Here is a 20,683-nt window from a genome sequence, read left to right on the forward strand (position 1 = left end):
GTGCGTGTCCGCTGTCCAGGTGCCTCTCCAGACTTCCTGTCTGTTTTTGCCATCAAGGGTCATACTTTGCAAGGGTTTCCCACTTTCCACCCAGTAGAGCACTCTCTTTGGCCAATCGAGAAGAAGATGAAGTATAATGCTGCCCGCTCTGTAGAGCATACGTGTGTCTGGGCCAGGAATTCTAGTCCTCTGAATAACGCTTCGGTCACAGGCCAGCCAGAACAAGTTCCCAGTTGCTATGTCCACATTTGCTGAGCAGACTGTAAGGAGGAAAGTAAGTCCCATTGGAAAGGGCAATCAAATGCCCTTTCTTAAGTTTTGGGTCAAGGGTAGAAGGAAGATCATTGGGGGATGTAAAGACCAGCCTCTAACAAAGACCAGCCTACACACCTTGTTTGCATGATTACTTCCCATCATGCCTACTCTGGTACCAGCTCCGCGTCTGTCATAGGAGCTCATTTAATCCATACAACCAGCTGACAAGGTCAGACACTCACTGCATTTTATAAATTACATATGTGAGTGGCAAGGCTTGCATTTGAATGCAGGTCTGCAACTTCAGATTCACGGTCCTTCTTCTTTAGTCAATTGCGGGACAAGGACTAGGACTGGAACTCCTATAGGAAAGCAGAAGTGGAGCTAAAGGGACATCACAGCAGTGGTATGAGGGGTCGTCAGCAGAATGGATGGATGGTGAGGAGATCTACAATTAGAAGGCAGCAATAAGATAGGGACCAGGTACAGAAAGCTATGAAGTGTGGCTTTTTAGATGTGAATGAATAACAGAGTTAGGCACTAACCTACAAAGCACTCCCCCTACTTCCATCCTGCCCAATGTAGCTAGCTATACAATTGGGTCTAAACGAGACATCACCTACTCTGGGGTGCAGGAGAGCATGAAGGTTAGGGCCAGGAGTAGGCTAGCAAGTCAAAATGCCTTGTTTGAGACACTTCCGAAGTAAGGTGTCAGTTAATTTCTGTGTCCCACTTTCCACTAATGTATTAATATGATAGAAACAGTGCTTCTCTCATATTGTTGTTATGAGGGTTACAGTGAATACATACGAAAAGCTTAGAATAATGTCCATTATTTTTAGAGCAGTGAGCAGGGTCTGGCTTATACAAGCTCATAACAGCCAATTGGTAAATTCAGCAATTCTGTAAGCTTGTTGTTCAATACAACCATTATTAAAAAGAAAATTATATCAAATTAAATCATATTTGAAACAAAACTAAAATACTTAAACCATTGTTTAATTACTTTCTTACGCCTGACTATTACCTGTGCTTTGGTTATTGGCATCTATCGCACCTGTGTGGTTGGATACCACATGCAGGTCTGCTGCTGCGCACCCCTTCAACGCCACATTTAGGGGTGACGCATTCATAGTGTGCAGTCTGGCATTGCACGAGTTCTTACAGCGCAGAACTCGGCAAAACCTACAAGCCTAGAATATTTACTCTCTGGCCTCTTACAGAAAGAGGTTGACAACTCCCGGTCTAGACTTAAAATGACAGAGAAAATGTTCATATTTCCGATTAAATGTGTATGTGCCATTACATTTTAAGTACCACAAACAATGAGGAAATATATTTTTATAGTATTTGAAAACTGTTGTCCAGTTCTGCAAATAAGACCCTCGTCATTGATGAACTAATTCCAACTAGTCTCCATTGTTTCACCTTTATCTCACTTATTTTTAGAAACAAAAGTGTCAAACATTCACATTAAGACAATATTCATTCAATAATGGCATCAGAAGTCAAGCATTTATTCACAGTTGGGTTTTGTTAAATCTTGACTGAATTGCAACTACAGATTGGCTAAGATCCAAGAATTCGGAATAAGAAAGCAATCTGTGAAAATTAGTTGGCTATATACAAATTACTACAGAGAATGTCATATTTCATTATTTGTAAATTGTACTACACGTCCTTTGTAGCAGTTAGCTCTATTGTAAACATATGCAGGCATATACATGCACACTCTTCCCCCCCGAGAGCCAGGTGTTGAGTATATGCCAGCACACGCTCAGTATAATGGTAAGGATTCAAACGTGAACTACCAGGGAGGTGGACGGACAGGCAAGGCATGGTAGTGGGCCATGGGTGACAGACTAGATAAGCTGGTACACACAGGGTGTAATGTGCTATAAATTCTTCCTACTTCCTGGGTCTTAGAGTGGGAGCAAGTCTTTACCGTCCCTCATGCGTTCATGTGGAGGGATTTACCAAGAATTGTGCTTCTGAATTCTCCCCATACCCCTCAGGTCACTATTGTCTAGGAAAGACAGGACCCTAAGGGGGCGCATTAGTGAGAACAGACTGGCCACACTCGGTTCAGCTTCTCTCTTCTTTGTTGGGCTCTAGCATCTGCAGAGAACATGTGCTCTGTCTGGAGTTAGGCTTGACCTTGGTTCTACTCAGGTTCAAGGTCGAAAACCCAGGCAGGGTCACAGAATGTGGCCTTTGAGCAATTCTACACGGGTCCTTACAGACATACACTCTTGTCTAAAACAGAATTTTGAAGCCCTCCCAATTTCATCGGTTTTCTCCAGCCTCGGTTTTCCATACGAGGACAAGATTAACACACCAAGAGAAAGCACTGTGGATGCCAGAGCACTTGGTGTGAGGATAAGCTGAAAGCTGGTGCTCTGCGGCTGCCAGGAGGCCCTGGGATCTGTACATGGGCCACGATAGCAGGGACTGACCTAACACACAGAACAAGCCTGCCTGGCTTTGTCAAGTGGTTCAGCCACTGTGCAGGAAAAACACTCCTGTGTGAATCCCTTACTCCCCCACAGTGTGTCTGATATCACGTGTGTGGGGTCGTTCCCCAGCACCACACAATTCTGACCCCCCAGCGGGGGTCCTGCGTTCCATTCAGTTCTGACACTATCCACCTGGAGGCAGCATCAGGTGTGACAGGTTGACAGCTCAGTCCCACAAGACCCCACTTCAGGGGCCAGTCACAAGTCCCAGCTTGTCACCTGCACTCTGACTGACTGGCTGTAAATCACGGTTCCCACAACCCCCTCCTCAGGTTCAGTAATTTGATACACTGGCCCAGAGAGCTCAGGAAAACGCTCATTTACGTTTGCTCCTTTATTATTTATATGAAGGAGACGTGCGAATAGATAGATGAAGGGGTGCACAGAGGAACCCCTCGTGTCCCAGCTCAGGAACTTCTGTCCCCGTGGAGTTGGTGGGTGCCACCCTCCCAGCACGCGGAAGGTGGCCAGCTCAGGGGCTCTTTGAACCCCATTTTTTATGGAGGGCTCATCACGTATGTGTGATTGATTATTGACTCCATTTCCAGCCCTTCTCCCTCTCCAGAGGGTGGGGAGTGGGGCTGAAAGTTCCAGGCTTCCAAACGTGGCTTGGGTTTGTGGTGACCGGTCCTCACCCAGGAGCTCATGGTAACAAAAGATCTCATCACCCAGCAAATGCCGAGGGATTTCGGAGCTCTGTGTCAGATGCTCCAATGACTCAAGAAATTAGCAAAGGTCTTCGAAGCTCTGTTCCAGGAACCCCGGGCAGAGACGGATATATAAATAATTTCACAGCCACCTACCACAGGGACTGAATATTCAACACTAGAGGAAGCTCAAATGAAATCATCAGCCTCTTACAATTCCTCGGTATCATCGTTGTAACACAGCTGGGGGAAGGTAGCATTTTAATTAAGTAGGAAGTCATTCATGATCAGGGGTTTCCTAACAGCCGTCAGCTGTGTCACGGGCCACTGCCCACTTCAGTTTCTCCTGAAAGTTCTCTGGGTCAGGTCCTGGAACTCCTACACGCCAGGCGCTGTGCTGCCCGCAGGACTCCGGGTAGGGTAGCCTGCTGTGCGGTAACACGTGTGTCGAGGCAGCACTTCTTCCAGTGAGGCAGGTCCTTAGCACACACAGGGCACACCCACTCAGAGATCAAATCACTCACCCGGGAGTTCAGGTCTCGGTTTAAATAAAGGAGGTGTTTACATTTAGCCTGAGAACAGGGAGCTACGGGGTGGAGTGTGGTATTTAGGAGTGTGGGAAGGGAGAGAAAGTATGTATTACCATAGTAAGAAAATATCTTGTTAGTTTTCTCTGAAATCTGCATTGCAAATCACTTCTAAATCAGTGTAAGAAAATCTGCAATGCAAAATTGAAGTATTTAAGGTCCATATCTATCCTATTCAGACTTAAGGCCAGAAAAAAATAATTTAAAAAAACCTTATTATTGACCCCAGGACTTCCCAAATCACAATAGCCTTTTTACAGTCTGCACACCTCTCGTAAGAACAAGGGTAAATTAGAGACACAATATTTCAGTTAGTTAAAAACCACGGTTTGGCATTAAGTTTGGTTCTGATCAGGAACAAGTCAGGGTTTTTTGGTCTTTTTTAATTTTGGTGCCAGAAAATAAAGGACAAATCCAGAACAGACACCCCAACTCACCTGTCCTCTCTGTCCAAATCTTCTGCTTCGCTCCCGAGTAGCCGGCGGAGTAGAACAGGTGTCCCTCAGCACTTGTCCAGTAGATGAGGTTTCTTTTCCAGTCAACATCCAGGAGATAGATGTTCCTAGGATGCTCTTGAACCAGGGTTCTCTCTATCGCAGTTCCCATAAAACCAACTTTCAACAAGTAGAGGTGCTTGCCAGAAGAAAACACTAGTTTTAAGTCTACCAGGGAAAAGGAGAGATTTACTGTCGACCATTTGTTAGATAAGCCCCATTCCCCTGTCTTGAGTAATCCCCCCTCTCCATCTGAGGCACCCCTGGAAAGGGACCTTAATCAAATGAAGCTCCCTCTGGAAGCACACGCACAAGAACACCCTCGCTTCCTCGCTTCATTTGGGCAAGAGATGCTCTGCTTTCCCAAGGCACGGAGTCCTCTGAGTTTCTGCTGTGAGGAGGACACTGAAACCTGGGCATTACAGCTGGAGAGCTGCTCCGCTTGACCTTGCCCAGAGCATGCATGTCTTAGCACGAAGAACGGCAAACTCTATTGGCCACTTAAAGAAAAGCTGCTTGGGTGGTGAACTGCACATACAACATTCAAACTACAGTCTAGGCTGAAGCCTCGAGTTTGGCACACCAGCTTATTACACCGTGATTGCATCTGGGGGCTCCCTGTGAACGGTGCTGTTTAAAGGTACAGCACGAACACGTTTATGTCATTTCTTCTTCTGCGCATCTCAGCGTTCTGTAGGAAAAAGTCAGGTAATTTGGATAGAGAGGGTCAATGACTATGTAGCCTTTATATCGCCAAGATGAAGCAGCACCGTGAAGGACTATGTTAACAATATTGAAGTGGACACTCTGCTTTCAAACATAAGTCGGAACACACAGCAGTCACAGGACCATTGAGGGTTTCTTTCTTATTCCGACTTAGTTGTTGTTTTCCATGTAAAACTGAGGAGTGGAAGCAATTTTTTCCTGTTATAAAACTAATCAAACCCAAAATAGCTATTGATGGATACATGAATGAACAAAATATAGTAGGTATGTATATATATATATATATATATATATATCATGGAATGTAACTCAGCCTTAAAAAGAAAGAAAATTCATGTCATACTGTAGATGAACCTTGAAGACATTATGCTAAGTGAAATAAGCCAGTCACAAGAGGAAAAATACTGTGTGATTCCACTTATACGATGTACCTAGAGTCGCCAAACTCAGAAACAGAAAGTAAGATGCCGGTGGCCAGGCGTTAGGAAAAGGCAAATGGGAGTGATAGTATAGTGGGTGTAGAAATTCAGTTTGGGGAGATGAAAAATTCTGGAAGTGGATGGCAGAGATGGCTGCACGAAAATGTGTACGTACTTGGTGTCGGTAAACTGTCTACTTAAAACGGTGACAACGGTAAATTTTATGTTATGTATATCTTAGCCCCTCCCCCCAAAAAGCCTAGCTGAGGTGTTTTGATAACAAAACATTATCAAAATCGGTTGTCAGTATAAACGTTGATCCAAAAACGGAAGCTATGTGATTTCCAGGACCACCACAGAACGTGCCTCCTCGAGCCAGGCCCCTTTCACCCGGCGGACTTACCGCTGCATGTGCCGGAAGGTAGAAGGGACATTCCCTCTGGACAAACACATTTATAGCCCTTGGGATGGACAGGAGACAGGAGACATAAGTGGCTGCAAGAACCTGGAACACAGGCCGAGTATCTGCCTATTTTAAAATAGAAACAGATTAGATACAATTTCGGATGTATTTATCCATGCTAGTTCAAAAATCAAAACTCAAGTGGAAGTCAGCCATTTTAACCATAAGAGGAATCCCAATATACTTGTTACCTTCTTGGTGAGGCCTGCTGACCCTTGAACACTCACGGTCTCCTGTCTCTCGTATAGTCAATAGTAAGCTTAGGCCAACAGGCTTCAACACACAACATCTTCTCTCTCAGAGTTAAGGCAAAACGACTTGCCTTATAGGAAGTCAGTCTAGCTTGCTTACAGGAAGACTCCCTTAGAAGTAAACAGTGCTCTGGGTTCCCCAGTTTGGTAGGTTTCTTGGACCCAATTAAGAAGCATTCTCTGAGTAGAGCCTGACATACAATTTCAGATTAACAAAGACTTTTAACTCCTAGTCAATGAATCTTTGACATCCTCCTATAAGCAGAATGCTGGGCTTGGTTTGTTTTCTGTTATCAATTGTCGTTGTCAGCGAATAAGCTGTTCTAGCCCTTCTGTGAACAGTGTATAACCCTGTGTTGTGTGTTTCAGACATCAAAAACCTGGCACCGTGCTGGGCAAGCACAAGGCACATGTCTGGGACGAGTTTCCCAGTAGTTGTTTTTGTTGAGTCTGTCTTCCTGAGAAGTCCTGTATGAGTCTGCAGTCACACCCAGAACAATGCCCCAGCCTCGAAACAGCACGTTCCAACGACAGGCCGTGAGAGTAACTTAGGTGCTTTCTGTTTGCTGTTTAGGGTACATACTGATTCATAAGCATTTCAAAAGCAAGCCTTGGACTTACTCTTAGGCTGTTGGAACTTGTGGAGCACTGAGAAAGCAGATACGGAAGCATTTAGTATCACCGCTCTCTCCTTTGGGGTGCGGGGCGAAGTATGAAAGAGCTGCATTTTATTTGCCCAGAAAAAAGAGTTCTCAAATACAGCTAGTCCTACTGGATCTTCATCTTCCGAGAAGATCTCAGGAAAGGTGTGCCTCCCGCTGCCATCCACGTTCACCGTCTCTATGGACTGAAGGATTGGAGAATGTCATGAGAGCAGGGAAGCATTGGCAACAAGTGCAGGCGATGTTAGCGCACCTCAGTTTCTTAGACACTAATTCAACATCTTCACATGATATCAACATGATAGGGGTGGACTCATCAGAGGGATTCATGGAGGTGAATGCCATGGAGGCAAAGCAGTGTGGAACTGCTTCTTGTACAAATGTATGCTGTACGAGAAGCTACTATAACTTACTGTCTGCATCCAGACATTGTACCACCCCCTTTCGTGATAGTCTCCAACTGCCCTCTGAGGTAGGATCCGCTCTCTTTTCAGAGAAGGTAATGAAGCACCATAAGTAGGCAAATCACAGCCAGCAGGAATAGGCTTAAAAACATGCCTCCCAAGCCTATGCTTTAGCCACCACGTCCTATAGTGTGATGCTTCCAAAAATGAAACAGCATGAACTTTAGTATTTAGAACTAGAAATATGAGTACAAGGCACTGAAGTACCAGAGTGACTGCATGCTTTCAAGAAGTGGTCTGCCACCTTAAAAGGTTTGCTATCCTCGCTACAATGTAGAATGTGACCTATACCACGAGGAAACTTCAGTGCTAAGTTTGACTGTAGAGAGTTTAAGAGAGCCACACTAGGACTCCCAACCTACATTGATCTAGTCTAGATCTGCACAAAATCACCGGTCAATTGCAGCTTGCTCTTCTCAGTTTTCATGGCCAGAAGATGCTTCACAGAGCTGACATAAGACTTAAGAGAATTTTGTACTTACCCGTAGTCATTCCAAGCCCCAGCCAAAAGGCTTTACCTTTGCCTCCGGAACTCTCTATAGTACCTCTTTATATTTACTGATCCAGTACAGCCTGCCAGTCATGTGGTCAAGTGTGAGTCCTACAGGCTCCTCCGTGTTTACAACTGCAAGCACCTTCCTATCAGAGCCATCCATCCCTGCAGTCTCAATGGTCCTCAGGCCTCTCTGACCTCGATTTACCCAGTACAAGTACCTGAGAAAAGCCAAGGCACAAGGTGTTAGAGAAGCCCTCAGGTGCACATACACTGTTCTGAACAGCCAGGCCCCCTCGGCTGTCTCACTCAGGCCTCGTGTCTTTGCCCTGCTAGGAACGCCAGAGATTTCTGCTCTTAGACTTTGAAAAGTTTGGCTCCATATGTTTAATTTAGACTTCAAAATTGAGAATTTTTTTAGAGCAAATGAGACCTAGGTTGAAAAGGTTGAAGTGTTCTCTTATCAACTCAAATATCTAAGGTCACCAATGACTTTGGATATACTCCAAGAGAAACACTACTTACTTCTTTGCAGGAAACACGATGAGCTGCTCTGGCACAAGATCCTTTTCCAAGATCCTGACGTAGCCTCTGCCATCACTTAAACCCGCACAGATGACCCTTGCAGAGCTGCTGGCCCAGTACAGCTGTCCCGTGTGCCAGTCCAAAGAAACACTGTTCACCGTTTTAAGTTCTGGGGACACAGGAGACAGTATTATGTTCCTGCATTCTTCTGCCCCCATCTTAGCTTGAAAACTGAGACTCAGACAGGACTTTCTATAGCTTCTGAGTTCCAGCTATTCAATGAGGCACAGAGGACACACAGGGAGTGACTGCAGGTTCTTCCAATGCACACCGGGCAGTAGGAAGAGGAAGACCTTAGCAGAAGCATAATCAAGGAATCCAAGACAGTGCAGCTTCAGGTTGGGGCAATAGAAGTCTCAGGTGAATTGTCACAAACTCCACCTCTTCACTGCTATCACAGGACTTCCTTGTGCCCAGGGCTATGCTAAACAGTTCTTTACAGGCACTGTCTAGTTTAACCCCCACACTTACACAGTGAGGCAAGTGCTGTTGGCCTCATTATGAGGGTGATTCAAAGGCATTAACAACTTATTCAAGGTCATAGACCTAGTGATGGGGCTGAGCCTAACCTTGGCCTGAGCCCAACCTTGGCCTGAGCCCATGTTTCAAAACTTCATTTAATTCTACAAAGCTCCTGTAGAGCATACAAACTACGAAGTCTTATCTTAAATCGGGATTTTAGGTACTGCCATGATTCATGGTAAGTGAAACACAGAAGAAGGTATCCAGATGAATACGTATGTTTTGTACACTATGTTTAAGTAGCTTTACGAAACTAAGGCTCTTAACATCAAGAAATATGCCCTGGCTGGTGCGGCTCAGTGGATTGAGCACCAGCCTGTGAACAAAAGGGTCGCTGGTTTGATTCCCAGTCAGGGCACATGCCTGGGTTGTGGGCCAGGTCCCCAGTACGGGGTGCATGAGAAGCAACCATACATTGATGTTTCTTTCCCTCTCTCTCTTTCTCCCCTCCCTCTCTAAAATAAATAAATAAAATCTTTTAAAAAAAATTTTAAAGAAATATACCTGGATAGAGAGGAACAAAGTTTGGCTTTCCAAGGACAAACACATTTAAGACTTCATCTACCCAAAAGTACATGCTTCGCTCAAGGTCATAGGCAACAGAAGTAGGCCTTGACTTTATAGGTATCAGAGTCTCATAGATGCCTGTTCTTCGATCCAGGACACCGAGCTCTCGATCTGCTGCTATCAGAATTCTAACAGCACCATCTGCAGTAGAAGAGAAAAGGACACATTACCTTGACACTCGCTTTCACACCGTTCTCTTTAACTAAAGACACCCCATTTCCCAGGCCAACATCTATTTATCCCTGAGGCCTGGACTAGGGCATATCCAGAGGAGATCTCACTGATGCAAGTCTCAGCTCCTCCTCTGAACTCCAGCACATTAAAACAAAACTTTGGAACTTTCTGCCTTATTTCATTTCAGATCCAGCCCTCCTCCTCACCTAGACAGAAGTCCACTCTAAGCTTTGCATGTAGCAGCCAAAGTAATTAAGGGTCCCGTCATTAGAGAAGCACAGGCCAGAGTAAGATTGCACGGATTGGGTTTTTGGAATGCTGGGGGTACAGCGGATAGAATGACTAAGTCATTTTAAAGACCCTTAATAGCAACTGACACTCAGATTGGCCAAGGAATGTTATAATAGCAGCTTTTTTATGGGAAGAATAAGGTCTATCACTAGACCTTAAAGTGAACCCTCTGTGTCACTTTTACCTATAATTACTGCTAAGAATGGCGCAGGGGAGAGGCTTTGCTTTGGGTAATGGAACTCACCTATAACTCGACAGCTGGTGCCATTGGAAAGCTGGTAACCTTGAATACACCCACAGGAGTAAGAGCCTGGTGTATTATGACACAGCTGGTCGCAGGGACTGTACGCCATAGAGCACTCGTCTACATCTAGTGACAGAGAGACAAAAGTTAGAGAAAGCCCAGAAACCCACGTGAGGATTTCTGTTCTTTTGGGCCACTTTTCAGAAGCTCCCTGGATATTCATTATGTGGAAATCTCTATGCCGTGTGCTGGAGTAGACAGCCCCTGCCTCCATAGAATCCCCACGATTATAGCTCAGTAGAAATGGCAATATAGGGACCCTAGTACAGAATACTGATCTGTGTTCCCCTAGCAACATTCTTGGGGGTGTGCCACTTGCCAGACCAGCCAGAACCTAATTCAGAATGACAAGTGTTAGGGCCTACTGTGCCATGGGATGTCTCCTGCATGGCGATGAAAAAGGCTTACGCCTCACAGGTGTAACTGGCAGAATTTAAATGAGGTGCTGCTACTTCCCCAAAGCCAGATGGCAGGAACCCTTAGCATATGAGTCATGGGACTAGGAGAGCTTGCTTTTTTTTTTTTAAAGCAGGAAGGAAAATGGTTCTTTGAAGGCACTGCCAGGAAAATGTTGTTCCTCCAAAACCATAGCATCCTAAAGTAGAAGCCTGCCTTTCCTAGCCCAGAAGGAGAATAATCCAAATATGACTGCAAGTCAAGCTCAATCACTACAACAAGCTGTAACCCAAGAAGGATGCTGCTGCAGGAGCCTGCGTGTGTGTGAAAAGCCCAGACCCCCCAAGGTCATGACCAGAAAACTGACTTCATACTTCTAATGAAGAATTAATAATTTAGTTATGTTACCTAAAATAGGCTATTGCAATTCCTGATGAATTCTTAATGGAAAAGTAATTGTTGAATGTAACGCTGATCCTGTCTAGTAAACCTGGGCCTCTCCTCTTACATCCTTTCTACCCAAGTGGCTAGATTGCCGGCGGAACCCATGGAGAGAGACGGCGGTCAGGGTGGCGGGATTTGAAAAGGAAAGGGATTTACCAAAGGAAAATCCTGCTCTTTAGGACAAAGCATCAAGACAATTAATGTCTACCCTCCTAATCAGATTTTAGCCTAAAATACTGCCCTATATTTTTAGGGACAGGTGCTGTGAAGTAACCACCATAACCTTTTCAGATTATTACTGAGTAGTGGTGCAGATAACGTGACATTTATTTTACTCACTCTGGCATCATAATCCCATTCACAAAGGGCAAAACTGACACATGAAGGACTGAGTAACTTATCAGCTAGAAGGAACAAGAAAGGATAAACACGAAATGGCTCTCACTTTGGAGTCCGCCCTGCCACGCATGCCACGGAAGACAGGCGTGGCCACGAACTGACAAGTTATTTACTCCATGGCAGAAACCCCTAAGCCGCATAAAAGAAACATGTTAAATTTAACATTTTCTCATTAGTCACCTCCCGTAATTCCCCCCAAAAGAGGATGATAACAAACATCGGCAAGGATAGAAAAATCGAGACCCTTGTGCATTGCTGGTAGAAATGTCACACGTACAGTCGCTGTAGGAAACAGTATGGTAGTCCCTCAAAGAGTTAAATTGAACACAGAATTTACCATACAACCCAGCAGTTCCTTTTCTGGTTACTCCCAGGTGTTGTGAACTCAGATACTTGTACTCCAATGTTCACCGCAGCATTATCCACAACAGCCAACAGGTGGAAACAGCCCGAGAGTCCGTGAAGATGAATGGATAATGAAATGCGATGTATTCAAACAATGGGATATTATCGGGCCTTAAAAAGAAAGGAAGTTCTGATACATGTTACAACACGGGTGAATTTAAAGACATGCTAAGTGAAATAAGCGAGGTACAACAGGACAAATATTGACTCTACTTATACATGGTCCCAGACTATAAGCAAACTCATAGAGACAGAAAGTCATCTGCTGAGGTAATCCGGGGGCGGAGAAGGGCAGCCTGAGGAGTGGTTGGTTAATGGGTACAGAGTTTCTCTGGGAGGATGATGAACAAGCTTTGGAAATGGACACTGGAGATGGTCACACAACATTATGAATGTACAAGACGGCACTGAACCGTATGCTTAAAGATGATTAAAGTGGTGAACCTCATGTTATGTGTGTTTTATGCAATACAGACTTTATTAAAATAGATGAGTCCAATGAAATCGGACCTCCACAGCTCTGGCCGTCGGGCTGTAGCTGCCACCCGGCTGCACACGAACACCGGACCCCCCAGCGGGTGTCACTGCACGGCCCCTCACAGCCCCCGTTGGCCAGAGAGCAGCGTTTACCTGGTAGAGAGAGGACAGTGATCAGTACAGGCGAAGCAGAAGGGATCAAACGTTTTATAAACCATATCGCGTCATAAGCCTCTATACTTGTCTGAGAATAGAGACTAATTAAGAATAATCTCTGACCTTGACCTCTTACCCATGAGTGCGGAGGCTTTGGGGGAAGACCATAGAAAAGGGGACGTGAGGAATCATGAAGCAGGAGTGAGGACTTTCTTTCCAGGCCGACAGTCTGGACAATGCCCAGTGTTGGCATCTTGTCCACCTACTGAGGGGCCAGCGACCTCCTCTCTATTTTCTCAAGTTTATGGGCAACGGGAACCCCTTACTTTGGGAATGGCTATGATCATTGACTAATCCCAATGAACTGTCTACACAGGACCAGAAACCTGAACTTTGTTTCACTGTTTATGTTCCTAGTACGTCTTTGTTCCTTTGGCAAAAAGCTTCCTTCGCAGCCTTGACAGCACTAAAGAGGCTTCATGATCCACGTCTAAGACAAAATTTGGGGAGGCTGAGGGAGACATGAGAAAAATGGCAAAATGACCTGGGGACAGATGCCCATGCTCCCTCGCCCCCAGCTCGAAGCAGTGGTGATTTTCACAGTGAGAACCACGTGTTTAAAAGCCGGACCCGCTCACTCAGTAGCCTCCTCACCTGGAAATGGTCTCCTTCGGTCTTGTCTTTGTTAAATCCTTGGAGAATCTGCCATTTTGTCTTGTATAAATGCTTTGCTTCTCGGTGGCTAAGTCTTTGTTCTTTATTCCAGAATTTTAGGAGCCACATAATTTGAGGTGTTTAGTTAGTCTGTTTCCCTAAAGCTACACCACGAGAATAACCCTCAAAGTTTTGCAGCTCAGGTGCCATTTGGTCACCCACAGGAGACCAAGGCCAATAGGGGGCTTGTAAAATGTAAGGGACCCATTGCTGAAGGACAATTGCTTGCGTAGGAGGCCCAGCATTCTCTCTCAGAGTGGACCCCCATGATAACTAAGGCACGGAGTCACTTAACCTCACTCTCCCTTCTCCCTCGTAAAGCCAAGCTATTGGCTTCTTACCACAGGTACCGGGCTCATCAGTTCCATCGGCGCAGTCCGCTTCCCCGTCACACATCAGGGGTTCCCCGACGCACTTTTCTTTATCACATCTAACCGTGCCTTCTGGACAGGACACTATGCAGGAAGGAAGCGTTCGTGTTCATTCTTGTTTAATTACGCGGGGAGTAGAAACAGAGAAGTCTTAACCATGGGTGAGGTGGCACTATTTCTACAACCCAAAGCAGGTCTAGGTAGGAGAGAAAGTTTTATTTTTTTAAGCAAAGTTTCCAGGGAATTGGGACTTAAGGCATAATAACAAAGATGTTAAGACCTCTAGGCACTGGATTGAAATGGTATTAAAACTGAATTGAAGTAGTATTAAATAGATCTAATTAAAATGGAATTAAAATCAGTCAACACTGGCCCTAAGACATATATGTATTCTCTTAAGAAACCCAGTTTATACTTTATTGTGGAAATGTTAGGGTCTGAACATAGTTGATACTGCAGAATTAACTCCAGAAAGGAAAGAGTGGATGGGAGAGAGGTTCACCAAGAAGTTGGAGATTCCTCCACAGTGTGCATGTGGGCAATGGGAAGAAATACGGCGCTCGCCAAGTTCTTCAGGGGTTTTCGCCTTTACTGAGGGATTGTCCCCTTCCATAGTTCGCTACTCAGGGTGGGAGGCTCTGGGCACTGGCCATGATTGAAGCGTGGAAACGTGGCAGGCACTGCTCCAAGTGGCCATTGCAGAGTTACTATCCGAGCACTGCTTTATGTTTCCACGGGTAACTAACTCTTGGCAATTGCTAGGAAACACCCTGTTTTTAGACATAGGATGTTAGTCTCAGGCACAGGAATTAAATAGCAACTTGCAGAAAGCAGCTCCCATGGAACAGCCTTCCCTTTTGTTTCCTTTTTTTTTCTTGTTGTTCTATTACAGTTGCCCCAATCCGCCCCCCACTGTTGCTCTCCCCTGCCCCATTCACACCCCTGCTCCCACAGTCAATCCCCACCCTGTTGTCCATGTCCATGGGTCATTTACACCTGTTTGCTGATTACACCCTTCCCCTTCTTTGCACCCTTATCTCCTCCCTCCTTCCCCTCTGGTCACTGTCAGTCTGTTCCTTGTTTCCATGCCTCTGGTTCTATTTTGCTCATTTGTTTGGGTTTTTTTTTCATTGGGTTCCTCTTATAGGCGACATCATATGGTATGTGTCTTTCACTGCCTGGCGACCTTCCCTTTGAGTGAACGGGGGAGGGCAAGACTCACCACAGAGGTCCTCGTCGGAGGAGTCACCACAGTCATTGATGCCGTCGCACCTCGAGCTCTCCATGACACACACCTTGTTCTTGCACCGCCACTGCCCGGCCAGGCAATGGTCCTGGGGGCAGTGTGCGTTGTCCAGCCCATCCTCACAGTCCCCGCAGCCATCACACAGTTCCCAAGCATCACAGCACTCAGAACTTCCTGGACACTGGACTTTTTGGTCTGGACATGCTGTCACCATCTCTAAGAGACAGGGTTGCTCAGTGAGACAGGAATGACGTACTACGGCCTTGTTTATTTGGGGGTTAACAGTTTGCTCAAGGACTTCGTCCATAGAAAGTCAAGACTTGGAACCCATGGCGGTCATTGGAGATACAGTCCCAACTGTGTACCCTGAAGTTTCACCCCAAAGAAGTTAGAAAAAAATAGTCAATTAAATTAATAATCTTTTTTTATTTTAGGTAATTTTGGAAAAATGGAGAAGTGGGTAAAAAAGTCATCTGTCACACCAGAGACAAGCGAACCTCTGGGTTTCACCCACATGGCGTAAGGCTATTTAGTGACACGCTTGTTTTGCCTAATGCTGTGGGTACTAACCAGAGCCCTTAAAAACAGCAAGCGGGCTAAAGACAAGCACTGTACATACCACAGCCGACCTCATCGGAGCCGTCTAAGCAGTCGCCAACGCCGTCACAGCGCCAGCCGAGAGAAATACATCTCCCGTCGTCACACTGCCAGGCTCGCGGGTGTCCGCCACACGTTTCCTCTGGGGCCAGCGGCAGCGTTGCAGGAGAGGCAGAAAGGAAGAGGAAGAGGCGCTTGTTAGGACACCAGCAGCTTTTAAATTTGGGCTTCATCTTCGCCACTTTCATCAGCTATGGAATAAGTAATTCCCGATTTGCCACAGGAGTCGGCCCCAAACTGGCCACTCCTGTCCATGTTACCCCTGACGATATCACAGCACCCTTACCGTACCAAGGGACGATCACCTAGCAGGTCAGGAAAGCTGATCCCCCTGCCCTCATTCTCCCAGACACTGTCGTCCAGCACCACTGTTGGTGACCATGGAAGCGTTTTATATCTGTGCCGTCCAAAGTGGTGGCCACTAGTCACACAGGGCTACCGAGCACTGACAATGTGGCTAGGATGACAAAAGAGCCGAAGTTTTATTATTTTATTTAGTTACATAAATTTAAATCATCACGTGAGACTAAGGGCCACCTTTCGTAGTTGATTTCTTTGACCCCTTTGATGTTTGGGATTATATTAAGATCGAAGACAACTGGGGAACTGTTAGTTTTGGGTTTAATTAGACCCTCAAATATTTCCACCGAAGTGTGCCTCCTGGCGAAAGCTGGGATATAAATATAAATATATAACATAAATATAAACCTGGGGGACTGGGGTGAGGTGTATGGGGCGGCACAGCACAAGGCATTTCTGCAGTATGAACTTTCATTCTAACCTGTAACTATTACTGACTTCAGTATCAAAGGTTTCATGTTAAATTAGTGTCAGTAAGTGGCCACCAGGAATACGTACATGGGGCATAGCAAAGGAAGGCAACTCTCACCAAGCACTTGGGGGTGTCCTCCTTTAAGGAGGAGTTTTCTCCCTCCGTGTTCCCGGCGCAGGCTGTGAGGCGCCTGGCAGGAGGCTGCCCTGGTACACCGGTGGGCGCGTGTCCCTCCTGGGGCTCTGAGCACTTCCGGCACAGAGGTACTTGAGCCTTATTTCCACAAGACATTTACCAAGTCTCCCAGGATGCTTAGCTTTCTTTGCAGTCATTTTGCAAAGTTGTTTTTTAGTGGTATCAAATGTCTAAGCACATAAAAGGTGAACTAGTTCCCCATACAGGACAGCAGTTGTGCGCACTGGGACGGTAAGGGTTTCCTGTAAAGGAATGTCTGCGATATCCCAGTGTGAGCCTCAAGTTAAGGTAAGGAGGCAGATTTTTGCTGGATTTTCCATCCCAACTAGCCTTCTATTTGTTTCTTTCACAGTGGTACCAACACTTAGAGAGACATTCCTGGCCTCACCCACTGAGTGCCTACAACAACCCAGAACACTCAGTAGTATTTCTGGATTCCCTTAAGAGGCTAAAACCACAAGAACTGACAGAGTCCCTGTCGGCCAAGTGCGTAGCAGTCAGGATGAGTCCCCGGTAGAGGAAGTGCTCACCACACTGCTCGTCGGTCCCGTCGGGGCACTCTCGCTCTCCGTTGCAGAGCCAGGCCACAGGGATGCATCTGTCGCCGCACACGGCTTGCCTCGTCCCGTTACACCGGGCTTCATCTGCATTGGGCGACAGAGAGCAGAGTGATGAGAGCTCCTGGCTTCTGTGGATACAAGAAAGCACCTGTTCATGATACGCTGCAGTCGAAGGTTGTTTTGGAGGATCTCCCTTCAGCTAATACCCAGGAGAACAATAAGAGGGCTCAGCACCCTAAAACCCACATGAGCTGGACAGTGTGGATCCTTGAGAACCATGCTTTCTGGTGTTTGGTGTTGTTGCTGAGAAGTGCCATTTGCCTCCATTTTCCTATCAGAATGGGCGGACTGACACTTGTTTAAAGAGACATACATACTTCTTCCAGCTCTTGTGCAGTCTTAAAGACTCCCAGTATGAACAGTTGCAAGTTCAGAGGTCTAAGCGCAAACTACCTGACTCTAGCTTACTTTTAGACATGTGTAGATGCATCTTAAAATGAGATTAGAGTTTTGGGTCCTACATACCATCTTTATAAGAATGTCTGTCATAGCCTGGTTATAGTATTTGTAAGTTTTCAGTTATTTGCATGGGATTGATTTACACTATCAGTTTTATTCAAGTTGTGAACTTATGTTTATCAACCTTGAATGATTAATGGTCAAAAAATAAGCCTGTTATAGAATATGACCCTCTAAGGGAAGCCCCAGGAAAGCCTGACTGTACATAATTTACTATACTGTCCTTACTTTCAAAGAGAAAAAAAACCAATCCTTGGTTCCTAGAAAACATAAGCCACATGCCCACACTAGTAGAAGTCTCTGCAAGGTGCAGTGAAGACCCGGCAGTCCTACTCCCGGGGGTAATTTGTGCGTACGGAATGGAAAGCCGTGTGCAAAGGTGTGTAATGGAAATTGACAATGGGAGTCTATTGTGTAGATATATTCCCTTGGGTAACGGACCATGTCTTAGTCTTACCTGTATCCCTGTAAGATAGTGCTTTTAGCATAATTACTCCACCTTTAACTTTTTAAGAAAGATTTTATTTATTCAATTCTAGAGAGAAGGGAAGGGAGGGAGAAAGAGAGGAGGAGAAACATGGATGTGTGAGAGAAACATCAATCAGTTGCCTCTTGCACGTGTCCCAGCTGGGGACCTGGCCTGCAAACCAGGCATGTGCCCTGACTGGAAATTGAACCAGAGACCTTTCGGTTCACAGGCAGGCATTTAATCCACTGAACCACACCAGCCAGGGCTCCATGTTTAACTTTTTAAAGGCTTATAAAAACATTTTAAACAAAATATTCAGGACATATTGGTTATTCATGGATAGCTATTAACTCTGCCATCTGCTCACATACCACCCAGGCAATCTCACCTAACGTGACCAAAACCATTAAACCGAGAGCAGATGACATTACCAACCATGAACATGGGGGCACCGGCCCAGTCGTCAGGCCCCCTAAGCTGGGGTTCTGGTCAGACCACTTACTAACAGCATGGCCTCGGGTAAGTGCCTTTCTCTCTCTGGACCTCAGTTTTCTTGTCTATAAAATGAGGCTGGTAAATGAATAATCCTAAAAGGAAGGTTCAAGGATTAAATGAGCACAAAGCCACTTGGCATAGTATCTACCACATAAATGCTCATAAAGCATTAATTCTGTTGCTTCCTTTTCCAGAGGATCCTTCCAGAAGGATTGCAATCATCCCTCAAAGACTCACTCTGCAGGGGGGTCACACCTTGAACATTTGAACAATATCTTGCCCTGGTGATTCTCAGTGTGGAGACCAAATGTGCACACACACACACACACACACACATTCTATACATTGTCTGCAGTAGTATGGACCTCACATACTACTTTCCAAATTTATGTAGATGCTTGCTGTGAATAAACAAGAAGCTTAGTTATAAACATAGTTATTTATGTATTAAATTTATGATAGCTTTCTCATAGCCTGTCAAAGCGTGTGCTGTTCCAAATTAGACAATATAAAGATGTCTTCGTAGGAGAAGACATTGGAATGCGCCGCTTAGTAAAAATACACGAGTAACTCGAATCCGATTTCAGAAATGGTGCAGGCAGACCCCACAGAGCAAGGGCACCCAGCCAACAATGGGTAGTTAGCACCCCTCCTGGAAAACAAACGACTCAGATGCTAAGTGGCACCTCCTCCAAACTGCTTAACAGCCCCTTGACTCAGAGAGGGTCTGCATACGCTGTACTAAGTCCGGCCTTCCAGCCATGGGGCCCAGTCAGGAGCACCTGCCAGGAGGACTGCCAAGGCTGCTGGTCAGGTGGTCTGGCCAGTGCTGGGCACCTCCTACACTTGGCTAAGTCACCAGCCACCGACCTTTGGGAGCTGTGGGTGTCTCAGTCCACCCGGGACTCTGATTCAGCTCTCCTCTGCTTTGGGTTCTGCCTAAACCTGAGTGGGATCAAGCGCCGATGGATGTGACTCCCTAACCGCACTTCTCCCCAGGGTCTTCCGGAGTGAGGCCCCGCTTCCCGAGGTCCCCAGTCTCCAAGTGGCTCAGTTTGCTGCCTGGGAAACCCCAAGCGGCGAACCCATCAGAGACCAGGGATAGGAAGCGAATCCCACTGGGCCTGGACGTTGTGGACAGGAAGAGACTAAGAGGGCGGTGTGCCCCAACTCAGGTGTGGCGTGAGCGCCCTTTCCCACTGCTGGAGCACGGGTGGGGGAAGACACGGAATTCCTGCGCTGCGCTCCCCGGCCTCCCGCCGGCAGGAACAGGAGCTTAGAGAGGGGGCCACGCGACTCACCTGGCGGCCCCTCGGAAAGCCAGCCTCGCGCTCCTAGATAAAGGGTCACAGAGGACGGGGCGGGGGCACACACACAGCTAGGGTCCCCCAAGCTCTCCTCTGTCTCCAACCCTGCAGCACCCCGCAACCCGCACCCCATGCACCCTGCAGAGTGCGGTGCGGTGCCTCCCCGGGGCGCTCCCGCTCACTGTCCCCACTCACCGGTCCCGGAGCCCTGGAGGCTGCCCAGTGCGGCCAGCACCGGCAGCAGGAACAGAAGGAGCGCCTGGAGACCCATGGCCGGGGAAAAGACAGGACCTGGGGACCCCACGCTGGGCGCCGGCGCCTCGGAGCTGGAGCCGAGCTCGCTTGAGGAAACCCCAGCCGGGGAGGAGCCCGCGGGCGCCCGAGGCGGGCTTTATTCCGGCTCCCGCCGCTCATTGGGGACCGCTGGGTGGGGGTGGGGGGCTATCGGCACCGCGGCTCCTCGGGGATCGTCGCCTGGGAAGGAGCGGGGGCTGCAGGGACAGCGCTGCGTCTCCCGTCGGTCTCTCCCAGGCTCCTTGGTGACGAAGAGGGGCAGGGGCGCCGCGCCCCTCCTGCAATGGGACAGCAGACTCTCAGCTATTTCAGGGGCTGGCCCTTGCCACACTTAGGGGCAAGTTAGGGATGGTCGGCGACACTTACCTAAAGGCTTCTCAAACTTGT

At 46.8% G+C, this 20,683-nt stretch overlaps 1 protein-coding gene across 1 annotated transcript; it reads right to left on the reverse strand.

Annotated features, from left to right (window-relative positions):
- Nucleotides 1-10,480: 10,480 nt before the first annotated feature.
- On the reverse strand, nt 10,481-20,320 carry LOC123479958 (very low-density lipoprotein receptor). The gene is made up of 8 exons (XM_071220197.1): nt 20,198-20,320; nt 17,183-17,296; nt 15,648-15,767; nt 15,005-15,244; nt 13,753-13,866; nt 12,575-12,694; nt 11,600-11,664; nt 10,481-10,486 (listed from the first exon to the last, which is right to left on the reverse strand). Exons 1-8 carry the CDS (start codon nt 20,271-20,273, stop codon nt 10,481-10,483), a joined length of 855 nt encoding a protein of 284 aa, XP_071076298.1. The 5' UTR covers nt 20,274-20,320.
- Nucleotides 20,321-20,683: the final 363 nt, after the last annotated feature.

This window comes from Desmodus rotundus, chromosome 13, assembly GCF_022682495.2.
Source record: "Desmodus rotundus isolate HL8 chromosome 13, HLdesRot8A.1, whole genome shotgun sequence".
Lineage (NCBI taxonomy): Eukaryota > Metazoa > Chordata > Mammalia > Chiroptera > Phyllostomidae > Desmodus > Desmodus rotundus.